This window comes from Gallinula chloropus (genome assembly GCF_964237585.1).
Source record: "Gallinula chloropus genome assembly, chromosome: 2".
In the NCBI taxonomy this organism is placed as follows: Eukaryota; Metazoa; Chordata; class Aves; order Gruiformes; family Rallidae; genus Gallinula; species Gallinula chloropus.
In genome coordinates, this window is record NC_140086.1 from 3711619 (window position 1) to 3726762 (window position 15144).

The 15144-nt window shown below is 41.2% G+C and overlaps 1 protein-coding gene across 2 annotated transcripts in view; it reads left to right on the forward strand.

Annotated features, from left to right (window-relative positions):
• TSNARE1 (t-SNARE domain containing 1) overlaps positions 1-15144 on the forward strand; it is a 533676-nt gene that overhangs the window by 260117 nt on the left and 258415 nt on the right. For both annotated transcript variants that reach the window (XM_084259975.1, XM_084259974.1), the window contains exons 6-8: positions 293-383; positions 4652-4726; positions 6749-6805. In XM_084259975.1, coding sequence (XP_084116101.1) covers positions 293-383; positions 4652-4726; positions 6749-6805 — 223 coding nt within the window. The remainder of the gene's footprint in view (positions 1-292; positions 384-4651; positions 4727-6748; positions 6806-15144) is intronic.

A 15144-nucleotide genomic window follows, 5' to 3' on the forward strand; every position in this document is an offset into this window, starting at 1 on the left:
CATTAACTACTAACCCCTTATTTTCACCTTGTCTTCCCCCATTGAATTTGCAGGTCCACAGCCATTGTCTTTTTGCTGATGACAAGAAGAACATTCTGGGCATCTCCTCACTATTATTTCCCTGCAGCTTTCTCTGAGCCACTACTGGTCAAGGGCCCAGACTTGTGTAGTTCTACTCTGGCTCCATGTGTTGTGTGTTGTTTTCTCAATCGCTCTACAGCTTGAAAAAGTGAAGTGTCTCATTATGCAATTAATTTCAATTGCAATTCCCATCATCTCTTCTCTTCTGCAGGCATGCAACCCAGCAGGAGACTAATAAAACCATCACGACTAGCACCAAAGCCATCAAGCAGCTGTCTGAGGTTGTCAGAGGCTCATCTAGGGTATGTGTTATTCAAGATACTGTTGGGGAAGAGTTCTGGGGTTTATGGATGGAGGAATAATGAAAAAAAGAAAGGATAGTGGGTGCTTTAAAGCTGTTGAGCTCCATGTCTTGCTATAACTTCCCTTCTTGTTACACAATAAGCAAGCTATGCTTATTGTGTAACAATACCAATGGGAAAACAGCTGCAGAAACTATTTCTTCTCCCCAAACTGGATCCTGTGGAGTTGGGAATCAAGAACTCAGCCACAAAGACTTGACTAGCCCACACACTTCTCCCCACATGATTTGGCATTACCTAAAGACTGAGTTGTGCAGTGGGTGTACTTGGTGCAGATGAGTTTGGAAGTGTGTTTTAAGTGTCCAGAAAGGACAAAGGAGTGGAGCATCTCTGGATATGACATTCCTTCAGTGCTGTATGCTAATGTGAAAGCAACAGTGGGGATGAGTAGCTAATTGCAGTCTAGATCAGAGCAGGACTTTGAATTAAAATTTATCCCACAGCAACCCCATCTGTTGTACACACTGGTCTTCTGTCATCGGTAGGTTCAACTCGTATGAACATTGTTGTCTCAGGGGCATGAATGATCCCCAGCCTCTGGTCCCCAGTGCAACTATTGGACAAAGAGGTTTCTGTCCTTTCCACCTCATATATTCCTGCTGGCTTCAGCTTGTTGTATGCATCTTGGGGAAGAACAAAAACTTACTGTGAGCTGGTGTGAGAGTTGAGAACTTTCACGCATATAACAGGTGATTCAGCAACTCAAATGAGAATAAAGACAATTCTTTTTTTACTTGATTCTGCCTAGAATTTTTGTGTTATGTTCTTGCTTCCACTACCCCTATGGTTTCTGGGTCTGAGTTGATGTTTTACCCTCACTCACTTCCTGCCATTCTCCGAATTCCTGCATTACTTCAACTCTGTTCTCACTGTCCTTCCACCTATAAAAAACCCAAAACACTGCTCTAAACACACAACTTATCTCTGTCCAAGTGGCTTTTACAGCCTGGATTGATGGCACTTGCTAACAGGCATCTGAGGTAAGGATTTCAGAGCTGAATCACCCCAGGATACGTTTGTAACTGATGGAGGATCAGGTTCAATTCAGCACAACATAAAGGAAAAGAAAGAACGAGTGATGATCTACTCTGGAGAATGGGGAAGGAAGCCTGAAATGACTGTTCTCCATACATAGATGTTGGCCTTATGCAGACATCCACCTTAATACTTTTATCTTTTTTAACATGTTGTTTAATCAATGGTGTACTACAAGGACTGTGTTTTGGTTTTTTTTCCTTTTTCTTCCATAGTTTGAGAAGAATTGCATCAAAGCTTCATGAAACAAAAGTCACTTTCTTGGAGATATGGGCATCTGGGCTGTTTTGTGTTGATATCCTGCCTCCCTTTTGTGATATAAATCAGGTCCAAAGGGAATTCGGACAAGGTCACGTTAAACCAAATTACAGTGCCTCACAAGAATGTCATTATTTGCTCCTGAAGCCTATGTAGCGTCCACTGGGGACTTCAGCAAAATAGCTTTTACTGTAATGGGGAGAAAAAATACTAAGTTAAAGGGAGAATATTTAAAGGCCAGAGGAAATAGAGATAGGAACAATTACGGTAATATGAAGAAGAAACGTGCCACTCTCTACTGACATCACATGATAACTTTTTCTGCTCTTTGCTCAACTGATTTAACAGATTTTTCCTTTTTTTAACTCTTCCAGCTGCTCAGTTTAAGTAATTCAACCTACAGGTTTTGATATAAAGCCTGTAGCCTTCCTCCCTTAGAATAAAAAGTTCTGATAGGTAGGTAGGTATCAGCTGTTGGTCCCTTTGGGGATCAGGGTAGTACTGCAAACTTTCCTGCCGTAAAATTTCTCACAGCATGAAAAGCCTTCCATTAATTTAGAGCTTTACAGTCAGTCCTTTCTGATCCTATATTCTGTGTATCACTTTGCATGCAGAGAGGGACCAAAACCCATATTTGCTTTTAATTTCATCCTTAATATCCAGCAGTAATGTACCACCATCAAGGTGGACTGTGTGAGTTTCTTTGACTTGCCTTGAATCTCTGAGTGCTGCTGGAGTTATTGGAGTCAGGATGCCCAACTGAACAAATTGATAGTATTTCAGAAGCAAAGATACTGAAGTAAGTGGATCAGTGTGATACAAGGCAGGAGACCGATGTAAAATAGCACATGGCTATTTTAGGGCTTCCTTTCAAACTAGCCTCAAACAAGTTAAATAAAGAGGCCTATCTGGAATTCCAGGATTTTTTGGTAAGCTGAGTGTTGGACCATTAGATCAGCTCTCCAGGGTGGCAATCTTATCTTATTTTGCACATGTAACAAACATCAGGTTTATGTATTTTTTATCTGGAGAATGGAAATAAGGCTACTTGCTCTGCTCTAAAAATGGTTTTATATCTTTGGATGAAGAACTGTAACTCTAGGATATTCTTCTCTGTATGAAAATAGTACAATTAAAAATTAACAATGTTTATCCCATCCTTTATAAAATTTACTTTTGTAGTCTTAAGCAGTGGTCTGAAAGAGCTGAAATTGCTGTCAAGTGAACATTTCTGCTTAGTAACTTTAATGTAGATTGGGGGGTCTTTTTGTTACTATTTTTTAAGGTGATGTCCCACTTCCTTGCAGTTCATTCCTTGCTGTAAATCCTGAACACATCAGCTCCTTCACACCTGAAATCTGTAATAATAGAACGGTTTGGGTTGGAAGAGACCTTAAAGACCATCTAGTTCTATCCCCCCCTGCCTTAAGCAGGGACACTCTCCATTAGACCAGCTTCTTCAAAGCCTCATCCCACCTGGCCTGGAATACTACCAGGGATCCAGGGACATCCACATATTCTCTGGGCAACCTCTTCCAGTATCTCACCAAACTCACGGGGAAAAATTTCTTCCTAATATCTAGTCTAAATCACCCTCTTTCATTTTAAAACCATTACCCCTTGTCCTTTCACTGCACTCCCTGATAAAGAGGCCCTTTCCATCTTTCCTGTAAACTTCTTTAGAGAGTAGCATAATTTCAGGACAATTTCTATTGCCTGACATTGTATGGGTTGGGTCACTCCATCTGAGAACACTACATTTTCAGCATGTTGGAAAGTTACATCAGGTTAGGCTTGGGTCTTCCTTCTGAGAACACTTTAAAACATAGATTACTGCCTTGCTTGGGCAAGCTCCAGAGAGAAAGGTGGTGATTTCTCAGGGATGTCCAATGATAGGACAAGGGGCAATGGGTGCAAGCTGGAGCATAAGAGGTTCAATGTGAACAGAAGGAAAAACTTCACTCGAAGGGTGACAGAGCACAGGACAGACTGCCCAGAGAGCTTGTGGAATCTCCTTCTCTGGAGACATTCAAAACCTGCCTGGACAAGTTCTTATGTGACCTAATCTAGGTGGTCCTGCTCTCCCAGGGAGGTTGGACTAGATGATCTTTTGAGGTCCCTTCCAACCCCTAACATTCTGAGACTCTGTAACATTCAGGTACATGTTTTGGAAAAGGTGGAGTTAACTTGGTTTCTGACAATCAGGCTCTAGGCCAGGCAGTAGGAAATCTGCTGTGGTTGATAAACCTTTCAAGTCCAGCAAATCACCCATTGCCATCAAATGAGGTATTTGTCGTGGCATATTTTCCAAATTAAGGACTTTTTATAGGAAGATCCCTTGGGTTATGAAGGGAGAACTGAGGATGTATTCTAGTAAGTAGAAGCAGGACACCATGCTGCAAGCATACTATTCTTTTGCTGGCAATAAGGTATTAATTTACTTGTATTTCAGTCTTTGAGAATTGGTGGTAGTGTGATGCCACCTTAATGCAGTAAGCAAGACAGCAAATGTCCCACTATATATCCCTGTCACAGAAGGTATCTGGCTTAGCTAGCAGTCTATGCAGTAGTCATGATTTGAGTTCTGTCTTGAATATCCAATTGTTTTAATTGGTTTGGACTGAAAGATCAAAGCATCTTGTATTCCTAAATAAAATCTTGTGTCATCTTGGCAGCTGATTTTTTAGACTACTATTTGAACCCACCTAGGTTATTTGGTGTCTCCCACCAGGACTATTTCCAATGGTCACAGACAGAGCTGCTACTTGATTGACCTCTACAGACCTCATAACCAGGCTTCTTTGTTTTTGTGTTTTTTCTAAACCAGCAAGAGCGGCTTCAGCTGGACAGGCTGAAGAACCAGCTGACAGACCTCATAACCAGGCTTCTTTGTTTTTGTGTTTTTTCTAAACCAGCAAGAGCGGCTTCAGCTGGACAGGCTGAAGAACCAGCTGTCAGATGCCATCCAAAGATATGGAGCAGTGCAGAAGGTGAGGATCTTGCTTTCTTTCATCCTTCCATACCAGTTTGAGAACATCTTAGGTGGAAGCAGGAACGTGGAGCACCTCCACAGAGGTGTTTGTGTGGAGTTTCTTCCTTCTTTTCTTGACTTCTTCAGTCAAGCGTCTATACTGTATGTGCACATGCATGCGACTGCAAAACATTGCTAATTTAAATGTTAACTCACATTACAGCTCTGCTATATGGCTTTATATGCCAGAAGGTTTCCAAACGCCTTTTGTGGCTTGGACCTGTCACCAAGATCAAGCTGCTTAATAAAACAAACAAAACCTGAACTGCAGCTTTTTCATTTGCTTCTTGCTCTCCTACATCACCCTGGGGAGGCTGTACTGATGAGCGGATTCGCTTTTAAACACTGTAGTAATGATTTAAATTTACCTTCCTGAAACCGCTTCTCTTCCCTCCAGTAACAACTTTGAATATGTATATGGATTTATTGAATTCTATGCAAATATAACCTGGACAAACACTGATTGCTTTCTTATACTACATTAGTGAGTTTGACCCATGCTTGCAACACACGGGGAGAATATATTACAATTATATAGGTGTAATGAATTTTGGCTGGCAACATTCGCTTAGTAATGTAGCTCTATTAGAAACACTCTGCACTGATTGATTTTGCAGCACTTGCTGCCTATGGCTTTAAAGTAAATAAGTAAATAAGGCCAATGGCATCTTGGCTTGTATCAAAAATAGTGTGGTCAGTAGGTCTGGGGAGGTGATTGTGCCCCTGTACTCAGCATTGGTGAGGCTGCACCTTGAGTGCTGTGTCCAGTTCTGGGCTCCCCACCATAAGAAGGACATTGAGGTCCTCGAGCGAGCCCAGAGAAGGGCGACCAGGCTGGTGAAGGGGCTGGAGGGAAAATCGTATGAGGAGCAGCTGAGGGAGCTGGGAATGTTTAGCCTGGAGAAGAGGAGGCTGAGGGGAGACTTTATCATCACCTACAGCTACCTGAAGGGAGGTGGTAGAGTGGTGGGTGATGGTCTCTTCACTCAGGTGACAGAGTGAAGAGACCTACAGCTACCTGAAGGGAGGTGGTAGAGTGGTGGGTGATGGTCTCTTCACTCAGGTGACAGGAGATGGGACAAGGGGAAACGGCATGAAGCTGCACCAGGGCAGGGTCAGATTGGATATTAGAAAAAAATCTTTTACTGAAAGAGTTGTCAGGGCCTGGAACAGGCTGCCCAGGGAGGGGGTTGAGTCATGGGCCCTGGATGTGTTTAAAAGATGGATAGATGAGGTACTTAGGGGTATGGTTTAGCTTAGGATGGGAATGGTTGGACTTGATGATCTTAAAGGTCTTTTCCAACCTTGTGATTCTGTGAAGTAAAAAGGAAATAAGTTTGTGCTTGTATATTATGTAACGACATTGCATTATCTCTAGCACCATCTCATATTGTTGATTATTTCTCTCTCCTATTCAAACCTCTTAAGTGTGGGGGTTGTAAATGGAACATCATGTAATCCCATTAAATGAGAAGTTGGAAGGATTCAGGTAAAGGGCTCCACCCCATACATACACACACCTTTTCAATGTGGTTTTTTATGTTGATGAGTAAAATCTATTTGAACTCTTCATGTAGGTTTTAGGGTTTTGGTGTTTTTTTGTTGGTTTTTTTTTTGTTTTAAACTGTCATCAATTCAGAAGTACCCAAAATTAGCCACTGCAGTTTGTGAATGCCCGGTTGCGTCAGGAAACCAATCTGAGTGGTAAATTGCTACTTCTCCACGTCCTAGCTGTCAGTTCTTAAATGCATGTTTCAGTTTTGATAACCTTGTCATTCTGGAAGCTTTGTAGAATTTGAAATCCTGTAAGACCAAACTTTTCAATGAGGTTTTACTCCTCTTCTTTTTTCTAAGTAGTAAGAGTTTTCTCTCTGTCCTTTAAAAAGCAGAAGAAAGAGCTTCATGTGATTCCTTCCCCTAATATTTGGACTGTCATTTCTCAGCCATTTTCCTTCTATTTTTTTTCCCCTTATTTTTACAGAAAATAGCAGAGAAATCCAAAGCTTTGCTTCCTACTGGGCAGAGAAGTACCAAACAGGTAAGTTTGCATGTCTCAGTGTTTAACAGTGTGTTGCTAAAAAAAGGACAGTTTTCTAACACCAGTAATGACGCTGAAGAGCATGGTGCTCCCCTACAATGAAGCCAGTGAGGTGGTTTTCAAATAGAGATGTGTGATGTCTTGGGAGGGTGGAAGTTACAGAACCCAGAGAAAAACACCTGTTCAATCATTCTCTTCTTTTCTGTTCTCATGGGGCTGTTTTCTTGATGGGAGTTTTATGTAGTCTGAAATATATCAAAGAACAGTCCTGTGCCCCCTTCCCTGGGCGCTGGACTCAAGGCTAAATGAAATCACGTTACGAGTGTCTATAGAAAGTGCATCCTTTCCCTTTAGAGAAGGAGGTGGAAGGAGTTTTTAATCAAACCTCTGTCCTCAGGTTTGAGAAGGAATTGTGCATTCTGCATTCTTCAGCTGCATTACACTGTGGTAAACTATTATTTATGTATGCAGATACAGACTTTTTTTTCTCTTTGTACCTGTGTTAGGAACATTCTCAGTGTATAAATACTATGTGAAATCAGAGTATATGCATTACAGTTCTGCACGTGTATTTAGTTTTATATCTAGATGCATGTGGGTGTATATATAAAATATAATTAAACATATGTGCTGCTTTGCATATATTCAACATGATTAAGTTTGTAAAGGTATGTATGCATATATAGGGATATATACACATTCATAGTATTAATCCAAATAGTATGCAGAATATTATATATGGAAACAGTAATGCAAAATGCCATATATATTTACAAACAGGAGGGGAATCAACTTTTTAAAAGGGGAGGTAAGGGCAGGACAAGGGGGAATGCATTAAAGCTAAAGGAAGGGAGATTTAAATTAGATATTAGGATGAAGTTTTTTATAGAAAGAGTGGTGAGGGGCTGGAACAGGCTGCCCAGAGAGGCGGTGGATGCCCCGTCCCTGGAGGTGTTCAAGACCAGGTTGGATGGGGCCCTGGACAACCTTGTATAGATTCAGGTTTGGAGGTTGGTGTCCCTGCCTGTGTCAGGGGGGTTGGAACTGTGTGATCCTTGGGGTCCCTTCCAACGCAGACCATTCTATGATTCTATGATATGTAGACATACATGTGTATGTGTATAAGAAATCTCCAGATTTCATTTTGAGGTTTGATGCCAGGAGATCAGTTAGCTGTAGTATGATTCCAGCAGAGATTAGGTTGGCCTTTCACATCCAACATAGTAAAAAGAGCTTTTAGATATTTGCAATTGATATCATACCACTAAATAGCAGAACTCTATGCCTAATTTCAGTGACTATTTCTGGTATTCTTGATACTCTCTTTTTTTAAGGGTCAATTAGCAGATTTTTCTGTTTTCGTAATGAATCTTCATTTCCTACCTTGTTGTGCCACCTGGTTTTCTATATCCTTCTTAACACATATATAAGAAATATTTGGTTTTTGTAACATTAATGCTTTTTGGTAAAGACAGACAGATTGAAGCCACCAAAGATCCTACCATTAGGGTAATCCAATGGACCAGAGTTTGTAACATTAGATAGGTTTCAATTACAATTCTAAATCAGACTCTGTTGTAACTTAGATAAGTGTCAGTGCTAAAGAAACTAAGAAAGACATTTGTGTGCCAGAGGGCTAAAGTATGTATTTATAGAAATGTTATAACTTATTTTTGTCCACCAACTGGTGATCTGCTTTGAACATGGGTATTGTGCATAGTCACAAACTGCATGTTCTTAAAGGGTGGTCACATCCAAAGGATGTCAAACATGTGCTGGTTTTGATGGCTCAGCTCCGAGAAAAAGGTGTTTCTTTTCTGCAAATTAGCTGTGATTTGGTTTTGTGCCATCTATATTCTGTCACTCCTTGTGCTTTTAACCAACGTTTTTAGACCATGTTAGTAGAGCAGGTTCCAGAGGTCCACATGGCCATGGCTGTTTCATACGATGTGGGACACTGCTGGCCCTTAACCAGTAGCAATAGGATGAAGAAAGCAAATTATTTCATAGCTGTTGTGCATCCCTTAACATGAAGTAAGCCTGGATGGAATCAACTTTTTTTGGTATATTATAAATGATTGATGGCTCCAAAACCAATCTTCTCTGGAATTGAACAGGGTTTTAATAGGGGGAAAAAAACCAAGGTGTTAGACAAAAATCTTGGAGGCAAGAAATGATGTGGTTGGAAGTAAAGAGAGGCTTGAGGAAGAAGGGGACAGAGACAAACCCCTTTGCTTTAAAATAGGTAAGAATCCCACCCCTTAGGAGAAACAGTTTGGTGTGGGTCAGGCAGCATCAGCAGAAATTGTGTTAAATTGGGTCGGCTGTTGGTTGTTTCTTCTTGTAGCTGTCACTTCCAAGTGAATGCTGGTGGTTGGCTTAAGTGCCTTCTGAAAAAGAAGGGGGTTGTACTATGTCCTTGGTGAGATGTGACTGACTCAGAAGTAGGCTTGATCATGCCCAGGAGCACATACTATTCATGTAGTGATACTTCTTGGGCTGGGGACAATTGAGGTTTCGTGCAAACTACTTGAAAAGGAAGAAGGTGAATTCACATCTGTTTCAGCTTTCTTATATGCAGCTTCACACATTGGAACAGGCTGCCCAGGGCGGTTGTGGAGTCTCCTTCTCTGGAGATATTCCAGCCCCATCTGGGTGTCTCCCTGTGTGACCTGTTCTAGGGACTCTGCTTTGGCAGGGGGGTTGGACCCGATGATCTCTGGAGGTCCCTTCCAACCCCTATGATTCTGTGATTCTGTGATCTTCTTTTCTTCCTCCTTCGAATGTAAACAGAGAGAAATACTGGGTTTTTACATACTATTATTTTTCCAGCTGCAGATTGGTCAGGACATGCAAAATTATAGTTCCCATGGCAACCGTAACCTGACCACCATAGATTAAGACATTAAAGTTAATACCCTATACAGTAATGCAAAATGCTACACATGTTCAGGGGACTTGATTTTCAGGCCTTGTGAGATTGCATGGTGAACTTCTTGACTTGGTGCAGCTCCAGTCTTGATTCAAATGCTGCTGGCCTTAAGGAGCTTGTTTGTTTTATTTATGCTTTAATTTATTATGGCAAATTGTAAGAGGATTGAAGAATGCTAGTTTTTCTATACTCACATCCCTGTAATTCTTTTCTTCCAATGGTGGGTGGCAAAGGTAAGATGTTTGGTAACACAAACTCTAATAAGTTTCCTTCAGGGAATAATTGATTCCTTAGACCCACGTAAGAGGTTAAAATTGGAAAAGAAGCTTGGGGAAAATTATTCTCTTGCCTATCGTGGTGTGCTGTAAGTACTGTTTAATTGAGTTTGCTTATTTATAAAGTCATTGATCTAAAATTCCTTGAAGCCTGAAGTTGTATAAATTCTTAATCAAATATATGTCCATAGGAATGTATTTATGTGGAGACTATCGATGTAGTTCTATAGGTGTGTAACTGCATATATTGAAAGACACGCGGTTTTACTATGCTAAATGATCATTATTGAATTGTGGCTACTATTTGCAGAAAGCCCTTTCCCTTGGAGCTGTGAAACCAATTTTAAATATTCATCCAGTCGCCAAAATGAGACCTCAGAAGTCTCATTAATGGATTGTGCAGGGGCAGTCCTGGAAAGAAGCTTTCCATATATAAGAAATAAACGTTGTTGCAGCATACAGCTGAGACAGCAATGTGTATGATGATGGTTATGTCTGGTTCCTGCCTATATATGTGGCAGTCATGCCTTCCATCCCACCTTCACACCCTGCACAGACACATCTTGGTGCAAAGCAGCTGTTCCTCCTTCCAGGTACTGAGTCCACTGTGGGAAAGGAGGTATTTCTGGTGTTCCCCACAAGAATGGTGTAGAGCCTTGGACAGCGTGATCAGTGGGAGGAGAGGTAGACAGCTGAGTAGATTTGGGCTAAATCCATCCCACAGTTCAACAGTTGGGTATAATAAAATATGATAATGTTCTAAGAGCACAGAATGGATTATCCATAATATCAAAATAATAAATGATAGCCTGCAGAAGATCCATAAAATAGCCAATAATCCCTCTGGGCATAGGAGATAAAAATAATCCTTCTTTTAAATTATTTTAATTATTGTGCATCTAATATCTACCTCCCATAGAAAGAAGAACATGTTATTGTGCCCATGAGTGATTGAGTTCGAGTGATATTAAACCCAACAGCAGACTAGGCTGAAAAGCCAAGGGCTTCTAAAGATCTGTCTCTGTCAGTGCCTAGCAGGGAAAGCCCAGTCTGTGCATCCTTACTGCAATTGTGGCATCTTCAGGCCACCTCCATCTTCCCTGGATCCTCATGGACCACACTTACCCACCTATCTACTCATGAGTAAAGTGGACTTTCTCATCATGTAGACTTTGTGGGCTGTTCCTCAAAATGAGTGGGAGAAGGGGAATTACAGCTCTGTTTTAACTAAGGAATGGGTTTTGAGGTAAAGCCACACCAAAAATCTGAACAGACTTGGGTTTTTTTTTAATTTTTTTTTATTTAGAGGAAACTTTTTTTTGTAATTTTTAGAAATTAAAATTACAGTAATTGTCATACTGTAATGGCACCCCTCTTCATTTCCTGCTGCTCATGGGGAGAGGAAAGGATAATTACTGCTCTGGAACATGGCAGTTGCCAAAAGAAATGCCTTTGTTTCTTATTCTGTAAGCCTACTTGACCCTTCTCTCAAAGGTCAGTAAATTATATTTCTTAGGAGCACAGAAATAGGTAATAAACCTCTATTTGCATATACAAGCTTTTTTTCCACTGACTACATCAATTTATTTGTGCTTTAAATGGACTTCCTCCTCACAGGAAGCATCATTTCTCTCTTTCTTCCTGTGTTTATGAAGTTGTTCTTTTTATGTGATTAGAGTAAAATTCTCATTTTGGGGCAGCAAGATCCAATCCTGGTCTTTATGGGAGAATAATTTCTTGGCAATAATATCTGCATAAACTGCATATATGTATGCGTGTGTGTAATGACTCTAGTTACTTGGGCTTCTATTTTTACAGGGTCCTTATCATGGTAGGTTCTGTATAAGCACAGCTATTAGATTGTGCCACCCTGAGGATCTTGCAGGCTAAGCAAACGCCAACCGGCTATTGTGAGCAATAATTAACGAGGTGTTTTTAATGCAGTAGGTACTCTTCGTGCTGCAAGTCCAAAGCTCAGTTGGAAATTGGCTTCAACATTTGGGAGAGGTTGTGGTGTGTATTTATTTTATTTTTTTCTTTTTCTGAAATGCAAAATTGAATTTCTCACAATCAAAACACAGCTTTTTGTCCCAGCAAATGCAGCTTTTTATTTATGCATTTATCTTATTGACTCTAACATCTTATCTTAGAACTCGTCCCAGTTCCTAATGTTCCAGTCTGGCTGGTGGATGTTAGGAAATTAAGCCATAGCTTTGGTGATAATGGATCTTGCATGTGTGGTAATAATTGCTATGTCTTTTCAAGGTCATTTGGTACGCAGCTACTTCTGTAAAAAGTGTTATTTTCAATAATGTCAACTTTTTTTTTTTTAAATGACTGTGCATCCATTAAAAGCCATATTCTAATCAACCCACTCCTCTGTTCTTAGGGCTGTCAATATGGAGCATTTAAATCACACGGCTATTTTTTTCTTGACTTTATTTAAGTGTGGGCTTTTGTTTGTTTTGTGGGTCTTTTTAAGGCAGTCATTAAAGCAATTTTCCTAAGATTTTTTCTCTCTTTTTTTTTTCTCCCCCTGCCTGTTTGGAAATAGGGAAACACATTCCGATACAGGGATTTAATAAGTGGATTAAAATAGATTCATACCTGATTTTCTTTATTTGCTTCCTATATTCCCAAGGGGGGGGGGAATTTATTCTGAATGACCTGAAAGTTTTTACAATGCTTCCAGTGGATCTGAGAGGAGAAGATCTCTGCTTAGCATGCCCATGATCCTGCAAAAAAAAATGCCAGTGGGATTTTATAGATATATGTAGGTAACTGGCAAAGCACTAGACATGAGCTTCCAAAATCATATAGCCCCTTATTCTATAAAAAGGGGGAAAAAAAAGAAAAAACCAAATCTATATAAAGACCAAATCCATATAAACATGTTTGGGGGGAACTCACCATTTTCCTAAATTGCCTGACCAACTCCAGCACCGTGGATTTTCCTTAGCAATCCCCTATCAAGTGCCTGTCATGGGATAAGCCCGCTTTGCTTGCCTGTGTCTGCTGATGGAGCTAGAAACTGCAGCTGCCTGTAGCAGCACCCAAGCAAAGGATTTTGTACTCATTAGCTGGATTTTCTACGTGGTTGAGGGGTTTTTGTTTGTTTGTTTCTTTGTGGATTATTCTTTTTTTTTTCTTTTTCCTTTTGTTTGAGTGAGAAAGGACAGAGGGTTGTTTTTTTTTTTATGTGGGCAGAGGATGAAGGCAGGGGAAGGGTTTCTTTTGTATGAAGCCTCCTCCACAGCAGCTCCCTGGCTTCACACGCCGTGCTGATGCCTGTCTCCTCTACCTCAGCTCTGAGTCACTGCCGGAGCCGTCTTGCAAAGCGAAAGGCTGTTTTGTCTGGAATGAGCCAACCTCACCACCCAGCTCTGAAAGCATTTGCTTTTATGTTCCCAAATCCTGGGGCTGCTTGCCTTCATCCCACACCTGCAAGGACCCTGCCAGGAGAGCTGTGCGTGGGAAATGGTGATGCTGGGGTTGCATGGAGGCGTTTGAGGTCATGGTAGGAACTGTTGGCATGAATGTGCCTTGTTAATAGGAGAGAGCGCTTTCACGGAGTCCAAATCTATATTGTGCCCAGAGGCTTGGACAGATAACATAATTCAGCTGGTACACACTTTATTATTCTTCCATAGCCACCAACAACTCTGCAAATATTATTCAACATTGCTTGTGGTAGCTGCATGGGCAGTTGCAGTGCTCCTTTCTCATCCCAGCTGTTACATTTAAAGGATATTGCAAATACCCCTGTCTTCATACCCAATCATGGTCATTCATGTAGGGCATCACTATGACCATAAAAATGGGAAAAGCCTTTCCCACCTCTTACATCATATCTGGCTGTGGTCTCTTTTTTTTTCTTATGAGTATCAATTTTTGCTCAGTGAGTGTTGGCAGCACATTGCTGCATGGTCCTGGGCAGCACTGCTGACTTGGATATATGTATATGTAGTATAGATGTAGATATGTATGTATACACCTACATAAATCTAAATCTAGATATAAATCATACAATCTTAGAATGCATCAGGTTGGAAGAGACCTTTCAATGTCACCTACTCCAACCCCCCTGCAGTAAGCAGGGACACCTTTAAGTAGATCAGATTGCTCAGAGCTTCATCAAGCCTGACCTTGAAAGCTTCCAGGGGTGAAGCTTCCACTATGTGTCTGGGTATCCTTTACCAGTGTCTCACCAACCTCATAGTCAAGAACTTCTTCCTAATGTCTAATCTAAACCTCTCCTGCTCTAGTTTAAAACCATTGCCCCTTGTCCTATTGCTACATGCCCTTGTAAACAGTCCCTCCTCAGCTTTCTTGTAGGTCCCTTCAGGTACTGGAAGGTGCTCTAAGGTCTCCCCAGAGCCTTCTCTTCTCCAGGCTGGACAAGCCTGATTCTCTCAGCCTGTCTTCATAGCAGAGGTTTTCTACCCCTCTTATCACCTTTATGGCCTCCTATAGACCTGCTCCAAGAGGTCCATGTCCTTCCTGTCCAGAGCTGGACACAGTACTGCAGGGGGTCTCACCAGAGCAGAGGAGGTGAATCACCTCCCTCACTCTGCTGCAACCCAGGATGAAATTGGCCTTCTGGGCTGCAAGTGCACATTGGTGGCTCATGTCCAGCTTTTCACCCATCAGCACCCCCAAGTCCTTTTCCACAGGGCTGCTCTCTATCACATCAAATAGAGAGAGAGATTTAAATCTGTATTTAAAATTAAACCTACACCTAAGCCTAAATGTAAATATAATTAAATAGAGTGGCAGGTGTGACCTGTTGGACGGATACTCCTCTCAGTCAGAGAGCTTCATACTTCCATGCAGCCTTTCTCAGCATTGAGAGTCACCTTTGGCAGCAATATCAGATCTGTGCTGACAGCAGTGTAAGAGGAGAGCAAATGCAGGCTGAGATACCAGAGCTGTTAAAATACAGTTTGGGTCTGCAGGACATATGTGACTGTGATGGTGGGAGTACTATTACAGAAATTAAACGTCTGCATCAGTCTGAAAGCTTAGACTTTGTTCACTCTAGGTTGGTGGCTTTTTTCCATCCATCCATCCATCCATCCATCCATCCATCCATCCATCCATCCATCCATCTATCCATCTCCTTCCTTCCTTCC